We start from the raw sequence: 21,385 nt of genomic DNA, 5'->3' as shown, positions 1-21,385 counted from the left end.
TTTAAGACTATGTGATAGTTTCTGTTATACTAATTGTAAACTGAACTCCCCCAGTACTTTCGCCATTTTTTAGATACGAAATGGAGTATCTGTTAAGACCCTTGAAGAGAATGGGTGGCCAATCTTCGGTAGAAACAACGCCGTTTTTCACATAATATGTACCCTTTCGAAAAGGACAAACTTCAGCACCGGTAGTGGGTAAATTCGATTCGGGCGATATTATTCGGAAATAGGAAATGTAGTAGCGAGTGAAAAATTCGCAGGGCTTGATGGCGGCGTTCACGATTCCCTTGACCCAACCACCATTCTTGAATGCGTGGGATTCGAAAAGGACGTCGAACGTATCGTCCAAGTCTTCTAAGAAAATAAGACTTCCATTTATCATGCGGTTTCTGCCGAGCAATCGTATCTGGTATAGGAAAAGGGTTTCGGTACTGCCGTTGACGGCATCTATCGACTCAAAGCGGACTTCATAGTTGCTTTTCTTTGAGCCCTAAAAATTAAAAATAAATATATTATCGCAGCAAATTTCATTTATGATTATTTTATTTATTCTTACCACTGATACTGTCCACAGGATCAAAAGACCATTTATCATCCACCAAAGAGTCATATTCCTTAATTCAAGCGCTCCAATTGCGAAATTTTGGATTGTGCATCTTTAACTTATAGATTTTATAGCAACATGAGTATTGCATGTCGATAAAATATATTCCAAATTTAATTATAACTGAGTGTTAATAAGCACTTGTTCTGCTGAAGGGGCATGGCCACAATCGATGTTACAAAAACAAGTTTTAACTATAAACAAGTTAGGCAAATGCTATAATATCAAAAACATGCACTTCTGCGTAATAAGTAAATTAGCAACGCGGCTTACTAGGTTAATTTTAAAGAACTTCAGCTTTATATTATAATAATTATTTTAGCAATTTACAGAAATTAACCTATGGTTTTGCAATCCAAGCTTATATTGAAGGTAAGACAAGTTGCGTTTAAGCATCGGTGGTTCAGTGGTAGAATGCTCGCCTGCCACGCGGGCGGCCCGGGTTCGATTCCCGGCCGATGCAACTTTTTTTATACATACATCTATAAAATGTATAAAAAATACATTTATTTTTGCTTGAAATCTTTAATTCGTATCCATATTCTATATTTTATATATAAATGTTTGCATACTAATAAAATTTAAAAAAAAAGTCTATTGCATTGACCCCGACGTGATTTGAACACGCAACCTTCCGATCTGGAGTCGGACGCGCTACCGTTGCGCCACGGAGTCGCTGTCAATAAGCGCGCCAAACGGCCATTATAGCTAAAGTCTATTAACGAAAAACACTTTGAAATGCTGATATTTAAACTATTAATTATGTGTTGAAGAAAACATTGACTTTTTTTGTCTATTAATTCTTATTAATATAGTATTAACTAAAAAATTTCCAATCATTAAATATTTTCTTGCAGCGCACATGCAAACGGTTGATGCACACTACCGCCATCTGTCGCTAGTGATGTTCAGCCGGCTATCGATAGCCACACAAGCACAAGTATCGAACTCGAGCACGGCAGCACTACGTTTTCGTTTTCACAATCGCAGCCAACTTCACTTCAACGCGTTCGGTATAATATTTAGGTCCATTTATTTATTCGCAACAAATGCGAATGTAAAAGCGAATATTGCGTTTAAATTGTGCGCGCACGGTGCTAGCAACCATTGCGACTTGACTACGGTGACATTTCCAAAGTGAGTGTCATTTGCCAGACAGCGCGATTTGGCCCGAAATTCCTACCAATTCAGTTTTTCACATCACCAGCTTTTCAGCGGTGCATTGGGTGAATAAGCGTGTGTTTTTCTGCCGCCAATCCAAAGTTGAAGCGCAAAAATGGATGTGGCGAAGCTGGAGAAGATGAAGGTGGTGGACCTGCGCAACGAGCTCCAGTCGCGCGGCCTGGACACCAAAGGAGTCAAAGCGGTGCTCGTCGAGCGCCTGAGGGCATATGTGGAAGGAGGAGCCGGCGACGGTGGTAAGTTTGTGTGTATGCGTCATTTGAGCGCCCGATTGTTCCAGTGTGTATGTGTGAGGGTGTTTCTGTGTGCGTGTGGCTTGCCGCGTCCAAGTCATGCTTGTATTTCGGTTTCTGTTTGTATGCGGCTGAGCGTGAGTTAGTTGTAAGTTTTTCTTATATAATGGCCAGTAATCACATTTCACTTTTCCCGCCTCCAGAAAATGCGCCGGTCACACCAAGCCGCCGTCAGCGTCGCACGCGCTCCATGTCCCGCTCTCCATCGCCGGTGCAAGCTGCTCCCGTGGCCGCAGAACCAGTGCTCGATACTCTCGAAGAGGAGGAGCAGCCGGAGGAGAAGACAGTGCTACAGTCAGAGCCAGAAAGTGAACAGCCAGCAGCCGAGCCGGAACCAGAACAAAGTGAGCCGGAGGAAGCTGAACCAGCTGCAGCAGTGACAGAGGACACAACCGTCAACCAAGCGGTCAATGAGGAGTCGCAGCCAGAACCCGAAGAGTCTGATGAAAGGTCGGAGACAGACGACAAGGAGGAGACAATCGAAGAGGCAGTACCCGCCGTCGTACCACAGAGTGAAGAGGCTGAACCCATGGAAGAGGATCATGATGCTGCCCCTGAGGAGCAGGAGCCTACACAAACTGAGGAGCCTGTAGAGGAGAAACCAGCCGAGAGCACTGTGGCCGAGCATCAGTCAAATGGCGACAGCCAGAAAATGGACGTTGATGAGGAGGATTCGGCCGCGCCGAAAGCGGAGGAGGAGACCGAGCCAGCAGCTAAGCCTGAGGATCAGCCCTCGGAACGCCGCAAGCGATCACACAGTCGCTCCAAATCCCGATCGCGCAGTGGATCCCAAACATCGCCCAAACATCGCGGCAGCGTAGGTGACAAGCGTGAGTCAAAGGCAGCGGCCGAGGAGCGCACAGTTCCTGAGGACGAGCCCACCATCGAGGAAAACAAAGTGGGATTGAGCTGGCGTAAGTAGACTACTACATTCACATACACATATAAAGCTTGATCCATCACAGTAACTAACATCCCTTTGTTCTTATATTCCAGTGGACTCTGACTTGCATTTACGCATCGACCCAACCACGTTTGCATCGGCCAAACCCCTTACCTCGGAAATTTACTCGCTTATTTGGTCCGGAGCACGCGCAAACTACGGAGTGCGCGAGGGCAAAGTGTGCTTTGAGGTGCGCCTTTCCGAGGAGTCGGTGCCGGAGAACTCGCACTACTTCCGCGATGAGCCGCATGTGCGAGGATTCCGCGTGGGATTTTCAATGCCCAAGAGCTCCTTGTTGCTGGGCGAGGCCGAGCATTCATTTGGCTACTGCGAAACCGGGCGTAAGGCCACTCAGAGCGAGTTTACCGATTACGGCAAGCCTTACCAGCTGGATGACGTTATCGGCTGTTATTTAGATCTGGAAAGTGAGCCGTGCACAATTAACTACACACTGAACGGCGAGGATCTTGGAGTTGCGTTCGAGTTTGAGAAGAGCATACTGGGCGAGGAGGGAGCCCTGTTTCCGCACATCGTTACCAAGGGCTACGAATACTCAGTAAATTTCTCTGACACCGAGCAGCTGTTGGTGAATGCCGAGAGGCCCACGCGTAAGCGCCGCAAGCCACGTAAAGACGAAGACAAGGAGAAGGACGACGATAAGGATGACAACGATGGCGAGAAGTGGAAGGTCTTGGACGAAGCCACGGCGGATGATGATGAGGTGGAGAAAAAGGATGAAGATGGCAAGGCTTCTTCGGAGAAAGATGAAGAGGAAGCCGAAGATCCTGATAAAGCCAAAGAGGATGAGTCGGCGCCGAAAATGGAGACAGAAGCCGAAACTAAAGTCGAGGCTCCTGCTGAAGCTGCTAAGCCCGAATCAGAAGCTAGCGAGGCTTCGGAAACTGGTGAGTAATGATTGATTCAAAATCAGTTATCCCACAATATGCTAATTATTTGGGTTTTCCTTTCAGCTGAAACTTCTACCGAAAAGTCGGCAGAAACTGCTGCTGTGTCAAATGGTGATGCTGCTGCAGAACAGGCCAACGATGAAAATGCATCTGAGGATAAGAAACCCTCTGAGAACAATGATGAAGAAGATGAAGATGGCCCCTCGCCGAACAAGCGAATCAAGACCGATGGAGATTCGGAAAAGGCGGAATCCGAAAAGGAAAAGGACAGGTCGCAGACGACAGAAGATGAGTACGAGGATGTTGTGCCCGAGCCAAGGGATACAGCTGCTCTGCTGGATGGCTATGTATTGATCGGTTTAGTACCTGTCGAAAAGCTAGTTTCCGGTCCACAACGCGTCGGATCTCGCAAGGAGTGCGAAGTCATTTTACTGGTTGGCTTGCCGGGAGCCGGAAAGACCCATTGGGCCCACAAACATGTGGCTGAGAATGCCGACAAGCGTTACGAGTTGATTGGACCCGACGCATTCATTTCAAAGATGACGGTAAGTTGGTTATTAAATAAAGCTCGGCGCTGAAAATATTCTGTACTAACCTAAATATTTGCAGATCGATGGCGCCTCCCGCAAGACTGTGCACAAAGGTCGATGGGACAAGGTGTACGAGATATGCTTAAACAGCTTGGCGGCTCTGGAAGATATAGCCATGAAGCGGCGTCGAAATTTCATACTTGATCAGGTAAACCATTAACAAATGACCTACATACACCCGAAACAAAACACCAACCCACAAACACACAAGATTACACTATGAACGAACGATAACCAAACACAAAACGAAACAAGCGAGAATTATACGTTGATGATGACTTTGGCGCCCACCCAACACAATGGGGCCCTGATCCCCTCGGGATTGAGGGGTTCTACCAGCGGGGCACAACAATGCTGCGCTATATATTTTTTTAATTGTACATTTGAGTATGAATTTTTTTTTGCTCATCGCTCTTAACTTTAGAGAGTGCCCAAGTGCCCCTAGATGGGGCACCAACATGCAGGTATGTCCTAATTGTAAGTCGATCCGATAATTAGAGTGCTTAAGTTTGAGGCAGTAAGTATCTGTGGATTTCCCATTAGCTTAAGTTTTACGTGCAGGCGCAACAGTTGACGGGGCAGTTAAGAGGGCATTGTAAGAAAAGTGGGGATGGAAGTGGATATGGATATGGAAATGGCATTGGAGAAAGATGAGTGAGTGTAATGGAATGGAGTGAAGTAAAGTAAGGAAGGAAGGAGGAGGAGGAGCGAGCGGCATGGAAGCCACTGTAAGTAGACAAACACAAATCCGATCGACGAGTCGTTCGTTCGCCTACAATCTAATCACATATACGTATTAGTACCTACTATCTCTACTCTATCTCTCTCTCTAAATGCCAACTATTCTCATATATATGTATGTGTATCTACAGAAAGCTATGCGATGCTTCATCCTACAGCCAGCAGCACAGCCAACCGCGACTACTTTTCCCCCATAGTACATTCTGTTATCCTTATGCAAAGTATTAAGTCAACTGTTGTTAGATGCGGCCGGGTTAACATTAACCCGACGCCGCCCCCTAGGTATTATGTTGGTGTGGGCGCACCGCTTCCGTAAGTCCTCGCTCCCTCGCCGGCGGAGTGTGGGCGGGAAGTGGGTGTCCCGCCGTGCAACAGGTATGTGTTAGATTGTAAGCGCAGAAAGCGAGCTCAATGCGAGTTGGGTTCGATCCCGGTAGATCCGGGGTCTGCAACCGAGCCGTATCATCAACGTGTTTCTCAAGTTCGACGACTATCCCAACAACAACCAAACCAAATCCAACCAAACAACAACTGGCAGACAAAATCTGAACCCAATTCAACCAAACAACACCAACCAACCAACCGATCAACCAACTGTATTCTTGTAGACCAATGTGTATGCCTCGGCCCAGCGACGTAAAATGAAGGGTTTTAACGACTTCAAGCGAATTGCGGTCGTTTGCATACCCAGCGAAGATGAATTGAAACGTCGCATCGCCGAAAAAGAGGAAAAGGGAAATGCTTTTACAGTTAAAGAATCAACAATTAATAATTTACGAGGTAAATATTGTCCACCACACCAAAGCAACGAATTGAAAAAAAATCAAAAAAAAAAAAAATATCCAGAATAATGTACGATCGTATAACTTATTATTCTACCTATCTAAATAAGGAGACATTCTTGTTAAAATGAAAAACAGTATAAAAACTTATGTAACGTATTTAGTTTGTAAGCAGCTGCACTTTATGTATCTATACGTAATTGTAACTGTAAGCCCTTCAAAATATCTCATAATTTGATTATTATTATTGCCATTATTCATTAACATTTATTCTATAACATCCCCCACTTGGCAACTGGAACGTATAAAGGATGAAATTTAATCACAACTGGATTTCTTAAAAATCTAATTTTATGCGCGCTTTTTACGTCCGGTTGCCAAAGTTGACCACACCTTTCCACCTATGCTCCATCTACAATAATTCCTAATCTGTAATGATAATGAGCGCTTATAGCACTTGTACAGCCTTATTGATGATGTACACGCAATCTTTTTCCAGCCAACTTCACACTTCCCTCGCTGGAGTTTGGCTGGTTCGATGACATAAACTACACGGAGCTGACTGGTGACGAGGCCAAGAGCGAGGTCAAGAAGTACAACGAGAAGGGCAAGAAGGCCATTGACGCGGAGAGGTCGCGCGACAAGAGATCCCGAGGAAGTCGCGACAACTATCGTCGTGATGACCGGAACCGGAATCGGTACAATGATGACCGACGTCGTGATTATGGCGGCCAGCGGCACGAAAGTCGTTGGAGCGACTCCCGAAGGGGAGGCGGCGGTGGCGGTTACTCCAGCAATAGTGGTGGAGGCGGCAGTCGTGGCTACGACAATCGCCGCAGCTACAACAGCGGAAGCGGTGGCCAGCAAAATTGGGTGCAGAACAGCCGCAGAAGCGGCTACGATGATCGCGGCTATGGTGGCGGTGGAAGCGGCAGTCGTGGATACGACAATCGCAACCGTGGATACGCAGGCGGCGGCGGTGGTGGCGGTGGCGGTGGTGGTGGCGGTGGCGGTCAGCAAAACTGGATGCAGAACAACCGCAGAAGTGGGTATGACGACCGCGGCTACGGCAGCTCGCGGGACTATCGCGATCGAGACCGTGGCAACGACCGCAGTCGAATGGGCAGTAACGACCGGAACCGGGGCAGCAGCCAGAGTAGCTATCGCTCGGGAGGTGGTACTCATCAACAACGGGATTTTCGGCCTGGCCACCGCGACACCAAAGAAGATAGTCGCGGTGGCTATGAGCGGTCAGCTGGTCAATCGCTACCCAAGTATGGCAATAACACCGCTGTAGGCGGTGGCTACGATCAGTACAAGCAACAAGGTGGAGCACCTGGCGGAGGCAAGGTAAGTGTGCGGCCAAATCCTCGACCCCTTACAGCTGGCTAAGATCTCAATCACTCGTGTAGGCCTCCCTTACCGGCAAGTGGAGTACGTACAGCCAACATCATCAGCAGCAGGCGCCGCAGCATCAACAAACGAGCATCTGGCAGACTCAGCAGCAGTCACAACAGTACCAACAACCTCAGCAAGCAGCGGCGGGCCAGCAACAATACTGGGCCTATAACCAAATGCAAGGTAAGTGACGCAGTGTTCGACTGCTTAAGGCCTCAGACTGTACGAGTTCGTTGATTCTCCCAGCAGGTTATGGCAACCAACAGGCCTGGCAGAGTGCCGATCCGCAGCAGCAACAACAGTGGATGTCCTGGTGGCAGGTAAGCAGGAGGAGTCTTGTGCAAGTCGTTGGAAGAGACAACACTAAGAAATATTGTTTCTTTAACAGCAGCAGCAGCAGGGTTCTGGCGGAGCAGCGGCTGGAAATGCCAGTGGCGGACCAGGCGTAAATGTGGGCGGCGGCGCTGGCAATAATGATGGCGGTGCCGCCAACCATTACTGGTCTCAATATTCGTACTCCACGCAGTCCAATGCGGGTGCCGACAAGAAGTAGAATGCACTACACTATGCAGCCGTGTTCCACCAGGCCCAGACCCCTCTGCGTTGTCGCGAAAGGAGTTAACCACAAATCTGAACTAAACTTTATATAATAGTTTTAAACGATTAACGAACAGTAAAACAACATTAATTTAGTTTAGCCAGTTTGGGCTAGTCGAAACCAAACAATTGCGAGGGCTAACCAACCCCGAGTCAAAATTCTTACCTTACCCACGGATGGATTGTACACAACTAAGACTATTATATCATTTGAAATTGAACGTGAATGTTACGCTTTTCATTTTCCACAACGCATTTTCTATATAACGGTGACGAAGCAATTGAATGAAACGCGGTCTATACTCTGGCACTACGTATCTAGGCAGTACAACTTGTTTTTAACGTTTATTACGATTATTGTTTTATTTTTTACAATCAACGCAAACAATTGAAATGATCGCATTAGAGAAGAAACATTAACGAATAAATCTATACATTGAAAAAATCTACTTAAACGAGCTTATTATTGGGAAAGGGTATGTAATGCGCTTGCATTTTAAAGGACAGACTCAGCTAATTTTAAAATTTACATTAAGCAGTATGCAATTTATGAAATATTGGAGACTTCGTTTTTTTCTTATTTAGTACAAAAATATGAGTATATAAAACCGTTTTATTAAACTTAAAACTAACATTTCCTTTTTTTGAAATATATATTTTTATATCCATAAAAAAATCAGCAAGTTTGGCTTAGTTTAGTTTGGTTTAGATTTCGAACTTAAGTTTGTGCTATATACAAAAGCTATATACTTTTTAAATAAACAAATACAAATCTTCAAAACTGAGCTACTAGAATTCAAAAATAAAGCAAATGATATTTGTAGCGGATAAATATTTTCAAAAGATAAGCTGTATAAATAATAAAGTAATGTGATGAAATTTTTAACCACTTGAGTCACTACCGGTGCGGTATCGCGACATTTTCAGCAAACGGGCACACTGCAACTTGGTCACACTGGCTAGCTGGCAGAAGTCCGTAAAATTATTTTTCGTTTCCCACTAACTTTCTCGTCGTATGTGGCTTTTGAATTCGAATTAAATTATTTTTGTTACCAAAATCCGATACCACAATCAGATACTGCTGTAAGTTGGGATTACGTGTGCCGTTCTGACACCCGAAAACTTCACCAACCCTCCCACTTTGCCTTTGCCCTTTGTTCCGAGTTCCACTGATTTACATACTTTCGCCTCGTCAAGCATAGGTAATAATGGATACGGAGAAGTCTAGCAGTAGCTCCTTCGAGGACCTGACCAACGCCGAGGACACCAAAGACATTCGCAAGGTGGCAGCGGAGGAGGCAGCTTCCGGAGATGGCGCACCCCCGGCATCCGCTTCTGGAGACGGGCAGAAGGCGGAGGAGGAGGATGCCGAGGAGGAAGAATGTGATGTACTGGGTAACAAGCAGCTGATTAAGCGCACCATCAAGAAGGCACCGCAGGACTCGTTTAGGCGTCCGGTTCGCGGCGAATTGGTCACCGTGAACTTCACGGGAAAACTGGACAACGGCACGGTGGTCGAGAACGAGTTGAACTTCCAGTGTCACGTGGGAGACTACGAGGTTGTCCAGGGACTAGACATGGTGTTGCCCATGCTGCAGGTCGGCGAAGTGTCCCAAGTCAGCGTGGATTCCCGCTTCGGCTACGGCTCCATAGGACTGAAAAAAGAGGGTGAATCCGAGTACCTGGTACCACCCGATGCGAATGTAAGTTTATATTCAAATTGTCATAAGAACTCTTCAAATATATCAATTTTCCAGCTTACCTACGAAATAGAGCTTTTGGATATCAAATACGAAGACTTTGCGGACCTTAAGAGCTTTGAAATACGGCGCAAATATGGGTATGTTTCATTCTTTGCTTTGCTAGTCTGTTCTTAATAAATAATTCATCTTTTCAGTACGCGCAAGAAAGAACGTGCCAATTTCTTTTACAAGCGTTCGGAGTTCACAACCGCCATTCACCTGTACAGACGTGCCCTCGACTTTCTGGACAATCGGGATGGGGACCCGGAGTCCGAGTTCGACAAGGAAGACTTGGAGCTCTCGAACAGCGACACGCAGACCCTGCTGGAGGATCGGTTGATCGTTTACAATAACTTGGCAATGACTCAAATCAAGATTGCTGCTTATGACGCAGCTCTGCAGTCCGTGGAGCATGTGCTGCGGTGCCAGCCAAATAACTCCAAAGCCTTGTACCGCAAAGGCAGAGTAAGTTGTTGGCTCAAAACCATAGATTTCCATTTACAAAATACCTAAATTACCCTGCAGATATTGGAGGGCAAAGCGGACACCCAGGGCGCCATTAAGCTACTGCAAAAAGTGGCTACACTCGAACCTGAAAATCGAGCCGTTCAATCGGATTTGGCCAGACTTTTCATCAAGGCTCGTCGCGAGGAGCACAACGAAAAGGAGATGTATCAGAAGATGCTGGGCCAGGCCAAAAAAATGGAGCAGAATACTGCCACCAGGCAAAAGCAGCCGCTTGTGGACAATTCCAAGGTGAGATAGCTAAACACTTTATAAAAAAAAAAACCGATTGTTAATTCTCATTTTGCCATTCAGCTGAAGCTGCTTGGCTATCTAATGGGTACGATATTAATTGGAGTGGCTGGCGTCGCTATTTATCGTTACAAGTACTAAGGACAAGAAATGCACACGAACTACTGGTTACTTTAAGCAATTGAAATGCATTTCTTAAGTATATATAGAAGGCAAAATTATGAATGTTGGAAAGCCGCAGTTGCTTATTATAATGATATGGCTCTTGTTGTACATGTAATGCTATGCGCACTTCACAATAGTATGTATCTTTCAAATAGTATGGTTTTGGATATCGTACATTTAATGTTAAAGCTTAAGTTTAATCAACCACATTCTGTCAGACAAGTAACGGGAATTGTTAAAATAAACACAATTTTCTCATCATTATGTTTTATACAATTTTCAAACGAAATAAAGCAACACAATCGAAATCAGACCATATTTATGAACTTGCAATAAGGTTCGAAAGAAAGCTTATGAACTACCATATGAAAGTAATGATACTGATAAGCAGCACTGATAAGAACTCCTAACTTGGTTTTTCTTTTTGTTCGTTACTTAAATAATGCATGATTTAACTAAACTCTGCTCTAATCTAAAAGGCAAACGAACTTTTGTAAAAACAAATCGGAACATCCGTTCCACAGATATGATTTTCTTCTATCGCGACTTAGAATGATTAAATGATGGTGCGAATTTAAACATGCTGATTCATTGTTTGCGTATGGTAATCGACATGACAATGGGCAATTTTGGGTCTCCCAAGGCTGTTTCTATGGGGGGTCGTGGAGGTAATGCAGCTGCGTTCGTATATAAACCTATCAAGACATCAACAATTTTCAGAATCTGATCACTAAATCAACAATAATAGCGAAATAAAACCTGCAATAACACACAGCTTTATTTACCACATGTTATCAGTTCGCTACACTCTGTGATATCTATTCGATCCATCCAAACGGTCTATATGTTTACATACGTAAGTGTTTATAAGTGTTTATAAATATCATTCATTTGAGACAAAAACACTTTTATTGGGGTGATTAATATACAAATTCATAAGCTTTTTGTTAAACAAAATTCCTGCGAAAAATACATGTGATATGAGTAACTTAGGCCTTCGATGCAATTTCCAGGGCCTGCTCCAGATCCTTGATCAAATCCTCGGCATCCTCCAGTCCAACGGACAAGCGAACTAGACCGTCAGTGATGCCCAAAGTTTTCCTGTCCTCTGCCGGAACAGAGGCATGGGTCATTATGGATGGCAGCTCGGCCAGACTCTCGTAGCCACCCAGACTCTCCGCCAGGGTGAACACCTTGAGGGCCTTGAGGAAAGCCGAGGAGTGCTTCAGGTCGCCCTTGATGTAGAAGGAGAACACACCACTGTATCCGTAGGTCTGCTTTAGAGCGATCTTGTGCTGTGGATGGGAGGGCAAAGAGGGATGCAACACCTTCTCCACGAAGGGATGCGTCTCCAGGTATTTGGCAATCTTCAGAGCATTCTTCTGGTGCTGCTCCATGCGCAGCGAGAGCGTCTTAAGACTCCTGTTGACCTGGTAGCAGTCGAATGGAGACGGCACAATGCCCACCGCGTTCTGAAGGAACTTCAAGCTATTGTAGAGCTTCTCCGAGTTCATGGTGATGCCACCCATTACCACATCCGTATGACCGTTCATGTACTTGGTCAGGGAGTAGCAGACCAGATCGGCGCCCAGCTCCAGGGGTCGCTGGAAGTAGGAGGTCAGGAAGGTGTTGTCGACGGCCAGAACGAGATCCTCGCGGATTCCATGCACCAACTGCGCAATAGCCTCGATGTCGGCCACCTTCACCAACGGATTAGTTGGCGACTCGATCCACACCAACTTGGTCTCCGGCTTGATGGAACTTTTAATTAGATCCAAATTCGTGGCATCCACAAAGGTGGCTGAGATTCCCAGACGGGTGGCAACCTGACGGATCAAACGGTTAGTGCCTCCGTAAACATCGTCGCCCATGATGATGTGATCGCCGCTGCTCAGCATAGTCAGCACAGCAGTGGTGGCTCCCAATCCCGAAGAGAACGTCAGGCCGTATTTGGCATTATCCAAGGCGGCGAAGCACGTCTCCAGCACGTTCCTAGTGGGATTTCCACTGCGGGAGTACTCATAGCCCCTGTGCTCGCCCGGAGCATCTTGCTTGAAGGTGGTGCTCAGCGATATCGGCGGAATCACGGAGGCACTCTTCCACTGCTCGGGGCTCTGGCCCGAGTGGATGGACTTGGTGGCGAAGCCGCTCGGCTGGACTCTGTAGCTCATCTTGTCTGGGTAGGCGGATCGTTGGGAACTGACTGACACGTGGAGAGAGACCGTCGCGAATATATAGACTCCTGCCAGATGTTATCGCCTAGCCGGTACTTAATTATTTCAACCGTTACAACACTACACCCGCCGACAGTGATAGCACTCTAGCTATTAAACGGCCAAAGATCTATTCTAAGAAAACAGTATCACAGAACCTTTCAAAAATAACGATGGATATTCTTACTTTTCTTAGAACTTCTGCGATTATTTATACAATAATTTATTTGTTGATAAAGCACAATAATATTACAATCCCAGCTTAAGAGTAAATACGATACTGAACAGAAAGGAAAGGAAAGGAATGGGTTGGGAAGTGTATTCCAGGGTCTACCACAGCTTGTCACTGAACACGATCTCCTTGAAGATGCAATCCTGCTTGGCGATGCTGACCATTGCCTTCTTCGACTTCATTGCATCCTGCACCTTCTCGCGCACCTCGGCCGCCTTCACATCGTTGCGAATGTAAAAGAGCCGTACCAGGTGGTCCTCGTTCAGGGACGGATAGCTGCCCAGCAAGGTGTGCAGGTCCAAGACGAGCAGTTCGATATCCGAGCTAAGCAGTGCCGATAGCGTGGATATAAGATCCAATGGAGAGTCACTGAGGGAAATCTTCGGGGCGATTTTCTCAAAGAAGAGCTTAAACCGCTTGGCTTCGGTCTTGATTTTTCGCGTAATGGCATCGCACTCGGCCCGTGGCTTGGACAGTCGCTTGGATAGCAGGGCCCTGATGTACCGCTTGGCCAGCAGCTTCTGGGCCTCGTTGATGACCATTTCGAAGTTATTGGGTCGCAGGTGGTTATAGTCCTGGAAGTAATCGTCCAGCGTTACACAAATGGTGTCCACGGCAATGTTACTGGCCAGCCACTTGGCGGTGAATAGGTCGTTAAAGTGACACTCCATGTCCAGGAAGGCTTCCTCCAGCAAGTAACTGGCGGCATGAGCGCGGATCCGCTGGAATGTGGCAAGCAAACGTTCGAAATCCTCATAGTGCTCAGTTCGCGACTTGGGCCAGTAGAGTTGTTTCATCTGCTGCGCGAGCTCAACCATTTGCTGACTGTTATTCACGATGGTGATGATGTAGTGAGTGAAGTATTTGATCTGATCCCGATTGCGGAAATGGTGTTCCTTCAGCTCGATTACGTTCTTTAGGTATGTCTGGCCAAAGATCTCCACCTGCTGAATGCTCATTACCAGCGCCTTGAACGTCAGTTCCTGATGAATTGTGTTGGTCACCTGCAGATGCTGGTCGATCATTTGGAATATGATGACAGGCGCTGAAGTGTGGTAGTACTCCTCATCCTGATCGGGCACTGTCTCAGTAAACCACTCCTGCTTCTCCGTTTCTGCGGCCTTGGTCATCCATTCTTGGAAGTTTCTCTGCATATTTTGCAGATACTCATCCTCCAGCGCTTTGAGATGTTCCGGACGCAGCAGAGTACCTATCTGTCGGTGTACATCCACATTTAGATCCGGATGGGACATCAGCTCCACGCCGGGATAGGTGTGTGTAACCCAAGCCATCATTGATACATATTCATTGCCCTCCAAGCCAGAGCGCACAATGTTGTCAAGCTGGGAATTAGTTATAAATTAGTGTTATAAAAACATTGATTCATTTTAATGATTGACGATTACTCACATAGCTAGAAAGTCCTTCGTGATAGAACTTGACGTATTCGCCGAAAATGTCGTAGTGAGGCGGGAAACAGGGCACACAAAGGGACTTCACTACGCGCAGATCCTCCAGAATGATTTGGCGCAATATCTCCAGGTCTCGTACTAACCACATCTTGTTATCAGCGCGCTCCTCCAGCTTAGATCCCTCTATGCGCGTTACGACCGACTGCTGTAGAACGTCCATGATCATGCGTCGCCAAGCCTTTGGTCTTCCAGGCGGCAGGAATCCGGTGACCTTTTGCTGTTGCAGCGCAAACTGGTCGTTTTTCTCTTCCCGCTCTATGATACGTAGGGCGGTAACGATGATGGTGGGCTTCTTCCGGAGAGTGTTCAGCGTACGGCTAAGAATGAGACGCAGCTTTTTCTCCAGCTCCTGGGACACTGTGTCCACTTTCTCGAAGTGCCGTTTTAGGGTGATCTTGTCGGACGCATGCTGCTTCGGCTGCTTGTGCAGCTCGTAGAGAAGATCATCCCGTGAGTTCTCCAGATCCGCCAGGCACTGGTGGGCATTGAGCAGTTTGTCGTCCTCGATCAGCGCCATCGTCTTTTGTACGCTGGCATCTACGTTGAAGATGTGCTTCAGATTCTCCATGGCGGTGGCGTACTGGGAGTGCTTTGTGTTTTCCTCCCGCACAACTTCCAAAGCGTCGTAGACCTCGGGAACGCCCCTCAGCAGGCGCTCCACCTCGTCCATCCGACGCCTTACCTCGCGCACGTCCTGCATGCAGGTCTCCAACTGCTTCAGTCCCACCCTGACCCCGTCCAGCTGTCCTTGCATCCCGGTCTTGAGGAGCGCCTCCACGGAGGCCTTCTTCCGGGCGATACGATGGCGATACTGTTCCACCTTCTCAAGCTGGCCCGGTCGCTGCAGCATGTTCTGAATGTCCTTGAGCGCTGCCTGGCGAGCCTGCTCCTCCAGCTGCTGCAAATCCATCTTCAATTTATTTGGATCACTTTCGTTCTCTGTTTTGGTCAATCTTCGTCAGCAGTGGATGTGCTGGTGTGACCGTATAGCAGTGCGGCTAACAATCTTACTTCCAATAACTACAGTGCAACTTGACAATAAGCTACACTTTTAAAATTATTATAGTTTTATTGTTACTTAACATTTTTATTTATTCTTGAGGCTCAAACATTTATGAAGTTAGAGTATGTCTTTTACTAAGCCAAAAAAAAACCGAGTTTCCGTAACTTATCGATAAGTTTTTTTCTTTTTGGCTTATCGCCATCGAGAGCTTTGTTTATTATTTGCAGCCAAACTTTTGAACGTAAACAACGCCCTATGCAAAACATGAGTACGGAAAATGAGATTATTTTGCAATTTGCTCCGTGGGAGTCCTTTGTGTCGCCCACTTTCTGGCACAAACTAGCGGAGCTTAAGCTAGACCACGATCGCCTGTCCGACTCGAAACGCTCCATTACTGGACACTACACAAACCGTAATGCAAGTGGATGCCTTTTGGAAGTGGACTACACGGCCTACAACAGGTGAGCTTAAATACGACGAGTTTGATGAAACCAGCGTTTGACCACCCACATTCCAGAACGGCACAGCCACCAAAATTCAGCCATTGCGCTATAGGAACCATCTACAATAAGAACACAATCGAAGAGTTCAAGGCCCTGGACAAATTACAACTGCTGGTCGATGAGGGCAAGGAACTGCTGGCTGATATGTGCAGTGGTGGCGCCTTGAGAGATCCCAGTCTATTGACCCGGTTCTTTGTTCTCTCTTTTGCCGATTTAAAATGTCACAGCTACTACTATTGGTTCGCTTTTCCGTGCCCGCTTACGCCCACCTTAAAGCTTCAGGGCGCCGTCCGAAAACTGCGGGATTTAGCCAATAGTAGTAGCTATATAACGGCCCTAAAGGCCCTACCCACTGAGTCACAGAACTTCTTCATTCTGTATGCTAATGTGGAAAAGAATGTTGTCGAAGCACGTAGTTTAAGTTCCCTTGACGAAAAGGAAGTCGAGTTCTGTTATTTTGGGTTTGCCGATCCCAGCGAGTATGAGCATCCAGCTTGGATAATGCGAAACTATGCTGCCTTTCTGCTTCAGCAATGGTAGGTAGGAACATATTCTAATGATATCAGTACAAACAATTGTCGGTCTATTACAGTCCCTCTTTTGTTGGAAAACCACTAAAGTTTCTTGGCCTGCGACAAAATCAACAAATGAACATCGATGACAGCCTTGTATGGCAGGTGATTCAGACCGAAGCATGCGATCTTAGCCAAAGTGAAGATATTAAGTTCGTGGGCTGGGAGCTAAATAAAAATGGCAAAATGGGGCCAAGAATGGTGTGCATGAGGGACAGCATGGATCCAGCCAAGTAAGCTAATAGCTATAGACTTAAATGATAAGAACTATCAGTTCACTGAGCTGTGTCCTTAGTGTTAGATATCACGACAGTTGAAAGTAACTTGTTTATTCTTTATAAATTAACACTGTCTTTTTCGTTAGACTCGCTGAGAACTCTGTTAACCTCAACCTGAAACTAATGAAGTGGCGTCTAGTTCCCGATCTCAATCTTGAAATCATCTCCCAAACAAAATGCCTGCTTTTTGGAGCTGGTACTTTAGGTTGCGCTGTAGCTAGAAATCTGCTGGTGTGTTTTTATTCAAAACCATTTAACTGGCCTGATAACTAATTTTTAATTTATAGTCCTGGGGATTTAAGCACATAAGCCTCTTGGACAGCGGTAAGGTTGGGTTCTCTAATCCAGTGCGGCAGAATCTCTATACGCATGCAGATGCTGTGGCGGGCAATCGGATGAAGGCTACTACAGCTGCCCAGAGATTGAAGGATATCAATCCGTCTGCGGAAATGGCGGGTTATGTGCTGGAGATTCCTATGCCTGGGCATACTATAGGTGAATCGCTTGTAGCCCAGACGAAGGAACATTTGGAGGTTATCGAAAAGCTTGTGCAGGACCATGATGTCATCTTTTTGCTCACGGATTCGCGCGAAAGCCGTTGGCTGCCCACCCTGCTAGGAGCGGCAAAGGAAAAAGTAGGAACAATCATATACTCACCTTTCAGAAGAGATTTACCTAATATTTTCCCCTTTTAGATTGTCATCAATGCAGCATTGGGCTTTGATAGTTATCTGGTAATGCGACATGGCACTACGCGTAAGGAGACAGGCGATGATGGCCAAGAAATCGAAGGACTTAAGTGCATTAATGGCGATCAATTAGGTTGCTACTTTTGTAACGATGTAACGGCCCCCGGAAATGTAAGTCCCATTTTTTGTATAGTTAAAGATAGCATTTGTATTTTCAGACTTCATTAGTTGGGTTAAAATGGTTACTAAACACATTCGTAATCATGGCGGGAATATTTTTCGAAGCCAGCGCACGTGGGATCCCCCGTCTGCAGGTGATCCACACCAGTTATCTGCACTACCAGGCCATTTATGCTGGTCACCTTGAAACCCACTAGATTCATCATGGCATTGGGTGTGCGCCAGGTGTAGCTGAAGAAGTTATAACCGTCAACGGCAGTCAAAACCTCGCGTTCCGTAAACGCAAGCGCCAGCTTAAATTGCTGATTAAAGACGAAGGGAAAGCCTCCATGACGCTCCTCGTTGCCGAAACTGTAAAAAGAATTAGTTAACGCCCAAAGAGGTACGGCATTATAAAATTAACTTACTCAAAATTTTTGTTCATCGAATTGCGCACTACTGCCTTCTCATCGAAACGCACACTGAAGTGTAGCTCCTCGCGCTTGGTATCCGAGTCCATGAACTTGATTATAAACTGTCCCTTTTTGTTCTCGAAGCACCGCGCTGTTAGGACGATCACATGACCCGGACTAAACAAAATTGGCTGATCGTTACTGAACGCCTTAAAGTAGTCCGAGGCGTGAACGGCTGGCCAAGGATTGGGAAACACAGTGCGATGATCGACCTGCTTAATGACTTGGATCTGATCACGGATCTCCAGAGCACGAATTGCTGCCAACGGCATGCGGTAGCGGAATCTGCAGAACTCTCGGCTATTTATCGAGATGGCAAAGCTGTCCTCGCAACAAAGGATGTAGACCAAAAAGAACTCGCCACTGACAATGGGATTGGGCAGGGTGTTGGGGTCCAGGACATGGGTCTCCTCCTCGCCCCAGGCGCCGTTTATCCGGGAATTTCGAACGATCACATCGTTCCGAAAATAGCATGAAAAGCGTAGCCCAATATCCGCGTTCGGATCGACCGTGCTCTTGGCCGTGCAGAGGTTAATGTGGAACCTAACCGAACCAAATGATCATAATCGATTAGTCACGTACTGATAAGAAGCCCAATTTGACAAGTAATTAGTCAGAAAACGGAACAGCGGTCTTACACTAATGCCGGACAACGCTTACCTGGCTGCTCCATCGATGGTCTTGGCCACGACCTCCAGAACATGACCAAACTCCAGCGGATGCGATAGATTGCCAGCGAATTCGGTCAACATGATTCCTTCCTGCAATTACCAATTGAACTAGCTATCGCCTTTGCACTGAACAAGCAAGCACAAAATGTGTTTTATAGTTCCGTGGGAGAGTCCGGAGTTCTCCGGCTCTCCCGAACGCCAAAACTTTATCTAATCAGTGGTGGGCGGAGCGGCGAGTTGCTCAAGTAACCGATACAAACGCCGAAGTTTCTATACTTTGTGTTTTTGGTTTTTAAGCGCTGCTATTTGTTTTGTTCTCGCCCGAAGGCGTCATCTTTGTTTGCACGGAGCATGTGTTTGTGGACACTGAAAAGCTTTCAAAAGCTCGTGATCGTACTACTGCACCGGCGTCGAATGTGCTCCAAATCACACTGAAAAAAACTCTGTATAAGCTTTGACAAAAAAGTCTCTTATAGACGCGCTTTATAAACATGTACGTACAAATTTGGATACAGATACTCATTGCATTTCGTTTTATTCCATTTGTAGTCGCTCAAAGACCGCACGTTGGATCAACAGTGCACCGTGACACGACCCGGAGTATCCAACATTGCCGCCAGCTATGCGGTGGAATTGTTGGTGGCTTTGCTGCAGCATCCTCGAAAGGAGCTGGCACCCGCCTACTACGCACAGAGTGGGCGTGGCAAGTCGGAGGAGGCGGAAGAAAAGGTGCCGGAGGGTCTGCTGGGAATTTTGCCACACTCCATCCGCGGAATGCTGTGCAACTACGAGAATATCTTGCCCGCTACCCAAAAGTTTGCGCAGTGTATAGCTTGTTCAGTGGTAAGCATTGTCTATCATTTAAAATGGTTTTCAAAATTGTTAAATACTTTTCTTTTAAATATAATAGGCCGTCCTAAATCAATATAAAAAAGAGGGTCATGCTTTCCTCTTTAAAACTTTTGAAACCGCCAAGTATCTGGAGGATTTGACTGGTATCTCCGAATTTAAGCGGTTAAACAGCGAGGTTTGTTTATTTTTTGTGTTTATTCTAAATGACATAATTAAAAAAATTTAATTTTTTTGCACAGATTATCGATTTTGATGATGAAGAATTCGACATGTCCGATAGCGACGAAGATTAGGACCCAAGTTTTGTCTTCAAAGCAAAAAATCGTATATATGAAATTCAGCTTATTGTGGCTTTAATTTTCTGCAGCATTTAGAGTTCAATGTCTATACCAAAAATGTGTGTACTTCAATGCTTTTATTTTATCTAGTCATTAAGCAAATTGTGAATCATCCAAATGAAATTGATGTGAAAAATAGGCATAAGAAAAGTGTGAATTTACCATTGAAAATTGTAATTATAAAAGTGTGAATCTACTATTGAAAATTGTAATAATAAAATTGCTTAAGTACGCGAACAAATGTATTTCCGTCAATTTACAAGTCGCAGCCTTTAACCTTTGTTTGTTTGTACAAAACGTGTTTCTGCTGATAAGAGCACTCATTTATAGGCGAAAATATTGTTCTGATCTGAGAATTCCCATTTTTGTGGTTGACAAATACCAAAATATTGTTTTCAATTCCGGATCGGTCATTGAATTTGTTATTAGCTGCATTATTCAAGGCGAAAACACGCAAACAAAGATGAATGTTCGTATAAAATGGTTTTGGGAATATGCAAATGATTTACATAGTGGGCCAGGTATGCGAAAAGAATAGTTCAAAGTTGAATAAACCTGGTTAGAAAGCCGCGAACCCATCGCATATGTTAATTTGGCGATGATATCTGGGTAAAAATAGATGACATCCTAGAAATACGCTCACAATTGTTATATTTTAAAGAAATATATAAAGCTAAAATTATATTTTTAGTCAAGATATATAAAATGTTCGACATTTTCATTAAATGGTTTTAATAAAAATTTACCACTCTAATATATCAAAATGGTTTTAGGCCAAGTGTTTTGAGCTGAACAAATATTGGCAACCAGTACTTGACACACAATTCGTGTGCGTTTCCAAGCGATTCAGCCTTTCATCATTTTGACCCCAGGCCAAAATGGAGCTAGAGAATTCCATCCACTAGCTATGACAAAAGGCTCCCGGCCATTTCTCTTGGCCAGAAAAGCAAACAAGAAAGAAGATCGGCCGAGAAAGAAGAAAAAAAAAACGGCACGACTCCATAATTAATAGTTGGATTGGGGGAGAAATGTATTGAAATATATCTGGCCGCTCAACCTCGGATCGACATGGCGGTGGTGGTAGTGGTGGTAGCATAAATTTCGGGCCTGGCCAACTGAGCAAACAACAACAAGCCAAGTTGGAGCGCGTGAAGCCGCTTTGAGTTTGGCTCGCCGCCCCAAAAAGCGCTCAAAATGCCATTCGAGCTGCGATGCCTCTGCCAGCG

General features: G+C 45.7%; 7 protein-coding genes and 2 non-coding genes across 16 annotated transcripts; 4 read left to right on the top strand and 5 right to left on the bottom strand.

The window, feature by feature from the left end:
• Positions 1–7: 7 nt before the first annotated feature.
• On the bottom strand, positions 8–794 carry LOC6735151. Its single transcript, XM_002082090.4, has 2 exons — positions 560–794; positions 8–493 (listed from the first exon to the last, which is right to left on the bottom strand). Exons 1-2 carry the CDS (start codon positions 611–613, stop codon positions 8–10), a joined length of 540 nt encoding a protein of 179 aa, XP_002082126.1. The 5' UTR covers positions 614–794.
• A 205-nt stretch (positions 795–999) lies between these two features.
• On the top strand, positions 1,000–1,070 carry Trnag-gcc. The gene has a single exon. It is a non-coding gene; the product is annotated as a tRNA-Gly (tRNA).
• A 140-nt stretch (positions 1,071–1,210) lies between these two features.
• On the bottom strand, positions 1,211–1,282 carry Trnaw-cca. Its single transcript has one exon. It is a non-coding gene; the product is annotated as a tRNA-Trp (tRNA).
• Positions 1,283–1,557: 275 nt separating this feature from the next.
• On the top strand, positions 1,558–8,490 carry LOC6735148 (heterogeneous nuclear ribonucleoprotein U-like protein 2). 7 transcript variants are annotated; one of them, XM_016181622.3, is made up of 11 exons: positions 1,559–1,744; positions 1,823–2,025; positions 2,226–2,996; positions 3,079–3,930; positions 3,997–4,478; positions 4,543–4,671; positions 5,873–6,044; positions 6,546–7,396; positions 7,459–7,627; positions 7,691–7,764; positions 7,833–8,490. In XM_016181622.3, exons 2-11 carry the CDS (start codon positions 1,884–1,886, stop codon positions 7,995–7,997), a joined length of 3,807 nt encoding a protein of 1,268 aa, XP_016028431.1. In that variant the 5' UTR covers positions 1,559–1,744; positions 1,823–1,883; the 3' UTR covers positions 7,998–8,490. The 7 variants fall into 7 exon arrangements, with proteins under 7 accessions (XP_039148780.1, XP_016028430.1, XP_016028427.1 ...); XM_016181619.3 differs by having other exon boundaries at positions 1,815–2,025; XM_039292846.2 differs by having other exon boundaries at positions 1,558–2,025; positions 7,694–7,764; positions 7,836–8,490.
• A 462-nt stretch (positions 8,491–8,952) lies between these two features.
• LOC6735147 (peptidyl-prolyl cis-trans isomerase FKBP8) lies at positions 8,953–11,017 on the top strand. Of its 2 annotated transcripts, none has more exons than XM_016181624.3 (6): positions 8,953–9,124; positions 9,239–9,744; positions 9,799–9,881; positions 9,939–10,248; positions 10,309–10,539; positions 10,603–11,017. In XM_016181624.3, the coding sequence occupies exons 2-6, from the start codon at positions 9,250–9,252 to the stop codon at positions 10,678–10,680; spliced, it is 1,197 nt and encodes a 398-aa protein (XP_016028426.1). In that variant the 5' UTR covers positions 8,953–9,124; positions 9,239–9,249; the 3' UTR covers positions 10,681–11,017. The 2 variants fall into 2 exon arrangements, with proteins under 2 accessions (XP_016028426.1, XP_016028425.1); XM_016181623.3 differs by having other exon boundaries at positions 8,954–9,124; positions 9,244–9,744.
• A 573-nt stretch (positions 11,018–11,590) lies between these two features.
• On the bottom strand, positions 11,591–12,968 carry LOC6735146 (cystathionine gamma-lyase). Its single transcript, XM_002082087.4, has one exon. It carries the CDS (start codon positions 12,873–12,875, stop codon positions 11,694–11,696), a length of 1,182 nt encoding a protein of 393 aa, XP_002082123.1. The 5' UTR covers positions 12,876–12,968; the 3' UTR covers positions 11,591–11,693.
• A 148-nt stretch (positions 12,969–13,116) lies between these two features.
• LOC6735145 (exocyst complex component 3) lies at positions 13,117–15,636 on the bottom strand. Its single transcript, XM_002082086.4, has 2 exons — positions 14,560–15,636; positions 13,117–14,492 (listed from the first exon to the last, which is right to left on the bottom strand). Exons 1-2 carry the CDS (start codon positions 15,529–15,531, stop codon positions 13,248–13,250), a joined length of 2,217 nt encoding a protein of 738 aa, XP_002082122.1. The 5' UTR covers positions 15,532–15,636; the 3' UTR covers positions 13,117–13,247.
• A 158-nt stretch (positions 15,637–15,794) lies between these two features.
• On the top strand, positions 15,795–20,365 carry LOC6735143 (ubiquitin-like modifier-activating enzyme ATG7). Its single transcript, XM_002082084.4, has 9 exons — positions 15,795–16,085; positions 16,142–16,663; positions 16,720–16,932; positions 17,064–17,208; positions 17,265–17,612; positions 17,673–17,837; positions 19,519–19,812; positions 19,880–19,996; positions 20,061–20,365. Exons 1-9 carry the CDS (start codon positions 15,880–15,882, stop codon positions 20,112–20,114), a joined length of 2,064 nt encoding a protein of 687 aa, XP_002082120.2. The 5' UTR covers positions 15,795–15,879; the 3' UTR covers positions 20,115–20,365.
• LOC6735144 (32 kDa beta-galactoside-binding lectin) lies at positions 17,855–19,319 on the bottom strand. Its single transcript, XM_002082085.4, has 3 exons — positions 18,959–19,319; positions 18,254–18,841; positions 17,855–18,197 (listed from the first exon to the last, which is right to left on the bottom strand). The coding sequence occupies exons 1-3, from the start codon at positions 19,048–19,050 to the stop codon at positions 17,912–17,914; spliced, it is 966 nt and encodes a 321-aa protein (XP_002082121.1). The 5' UTR covers positions 19,051–19,319; the 3' UTR covers positions 17,855–17,911.
• Positions 20,366–21,385: the final 1,020 nt, after the last annotated feature.

Source organism: Drosophila simulans, chromosome 2R (assembly GCF_016746395.2).
Source record: "Drosophila simulans strain w501 chromosome 2R, Prin_Dsim_3.1, whole genome shotgun sequence".
Lineage (NCBI taxonomy): Eukaryota > Metazoa > Arthropoda > Insecta > Diptera > Drosophilidae > Drosophila > Drosophila simulans.
This window is presented reverse-complemented; position numbering and strand designations above follow the sequence as displayed.

What these genes read in the sequence shown, in the direction of transcription:
- LOC6735151 (XM_002082090.4), bottom strand. Translation starts at nt 613, where the DNA reads ATGACTCTTTGGTGGATGATAAATGGTCTTTTGATCCTGTGGACAGTA. An exon ending in TCCTGTGGACAGTATCAGTG is followed by an intron (nt 494 to 559) that starts GTAAGAATAAAT and finishes TTTAATTTTTAG; the next exon opens with GGCTCAAAGAAAAGCAACTA.
- LOC6735146 (XM_002082087.4), bottom strand. Translation starts at nt 12,875, where the DNA reads ATGAGCTACAGAGTCCAGCCGAGCGGCTTCGCCACCAAGTCCATCCAC.
- LOC6735144 (XM_002082085.4), bottom strand. Translation starts at nt 19,050, where the DNA reads ATGTTGACCGAATTCGCTGGCAATCTATCGCATCCGCTGGAGTTTGGT. An exon ending in ACCATCGATGGAGCAGCCAG is followed by an intron (nt 18,842 to 18,958) that starts GTAAGCGTTGTC and finishes TGGTTCGGTTAG; the next exon opens with GTTCCACATTAACCTCTGCA. An exon ending in TCGATGAACAAAAATTTTGA is followed by an intron (nt 18,198 to 18,253) that starts GTAAGTTAATTT and finishes TTCTTTTTACAG; the next exon opens with TTTCGGCAACGAGGAGCGTC.
- LOC6735143 (XM_002082084.4), top strand. Translation starts at nt 15,880, where the DNA reads ATGCAAAACATGAGTACGGAAAATGAGATTATTTTGCAATTTGCTCCG. An exon ending in TAGGAGCGGCAAAGGAAAAA is followed by an intron (nt 17,613 to 17,672) that starts GTAGGAACAATC and finishes TTCCCCTTTTAG; the next exon opens with ATTGTCATCAATGCAGCATT. An exon ending in TTAAGCGGTTAAACAGCGAG is followed by an intron (nt 19,997 to 20,060) that starts GTTTGTTTATTT and finishes TTTTTTGCACAG; the next exon opens with ATTATCGATTTTGATGATGA.
- LOC6735147 (XM_016181624.3), top strand. Translation starts at nt 9,250, where the DNA reads ATGGATACGGAGAAGTCTAGCAGTAGCTCCTTCGAGGACCTGACCAAC. An exon ending in GAAATACGGCGCAAATATGG is followed by an intron (nt 9,882 to 9,938) that starts GTATGTTTCATT and finishes TCATCTTTTCAG; the next exon opens with TACGCGCAAGAAAGAACGTG. An exon ending in CGCTTGTGGACAATTCCAAG is followed by an intron (nt 10,540 to 10,602) that starts GTGAGATAGCTA and finishes TTTGCCATTCAG; the next exon opens with CTGAAGCTGCTTGGCTATCT.
- LOC6735148 (XM_016181622.3), top strand. Translation starts at nt 1,884, where the DNA reads ATGGATGTGGCGAAGCTGGAGAAGATGAAGGTGGTGGACCTGCGCAAC. An exon ending in AGGAGGAGCCGGCGACGGTG is followed by an intron (nt 2,026 to 2,225) that starts GTAAGTTTGTGT and finishes TCCCGCCTCCAG; the next exon opens with AAAATGCGCCGGTCACACCA. An exon ending in TAGCGAGGCTTCGGAAACTG is followed by an intron (nt 3,931 to 3,996) that starts GTGAGTAATGAT and finishes TTTTCCTTTCAG; the next exon opens with CTGAAACTTCTACCGAAAAG.
- LOC6735145 (XM_002082086.4), bottom strand. Translation starts at nt 15,531, where the DNA reads ATGGATTTGCAGCAGCTGGAGGAGCAGGCTCGCCAGGCAGCGCTCAAG. An exon ending in ACGAAGGACTTTCTAGCTAT is followed by an intron (nt 14,493 to 14,559) that starts GTGAGTAATCGT and finishes ACTAATTCCCAG; the next exon opens with CTTGACAACATTGTGCGCTC.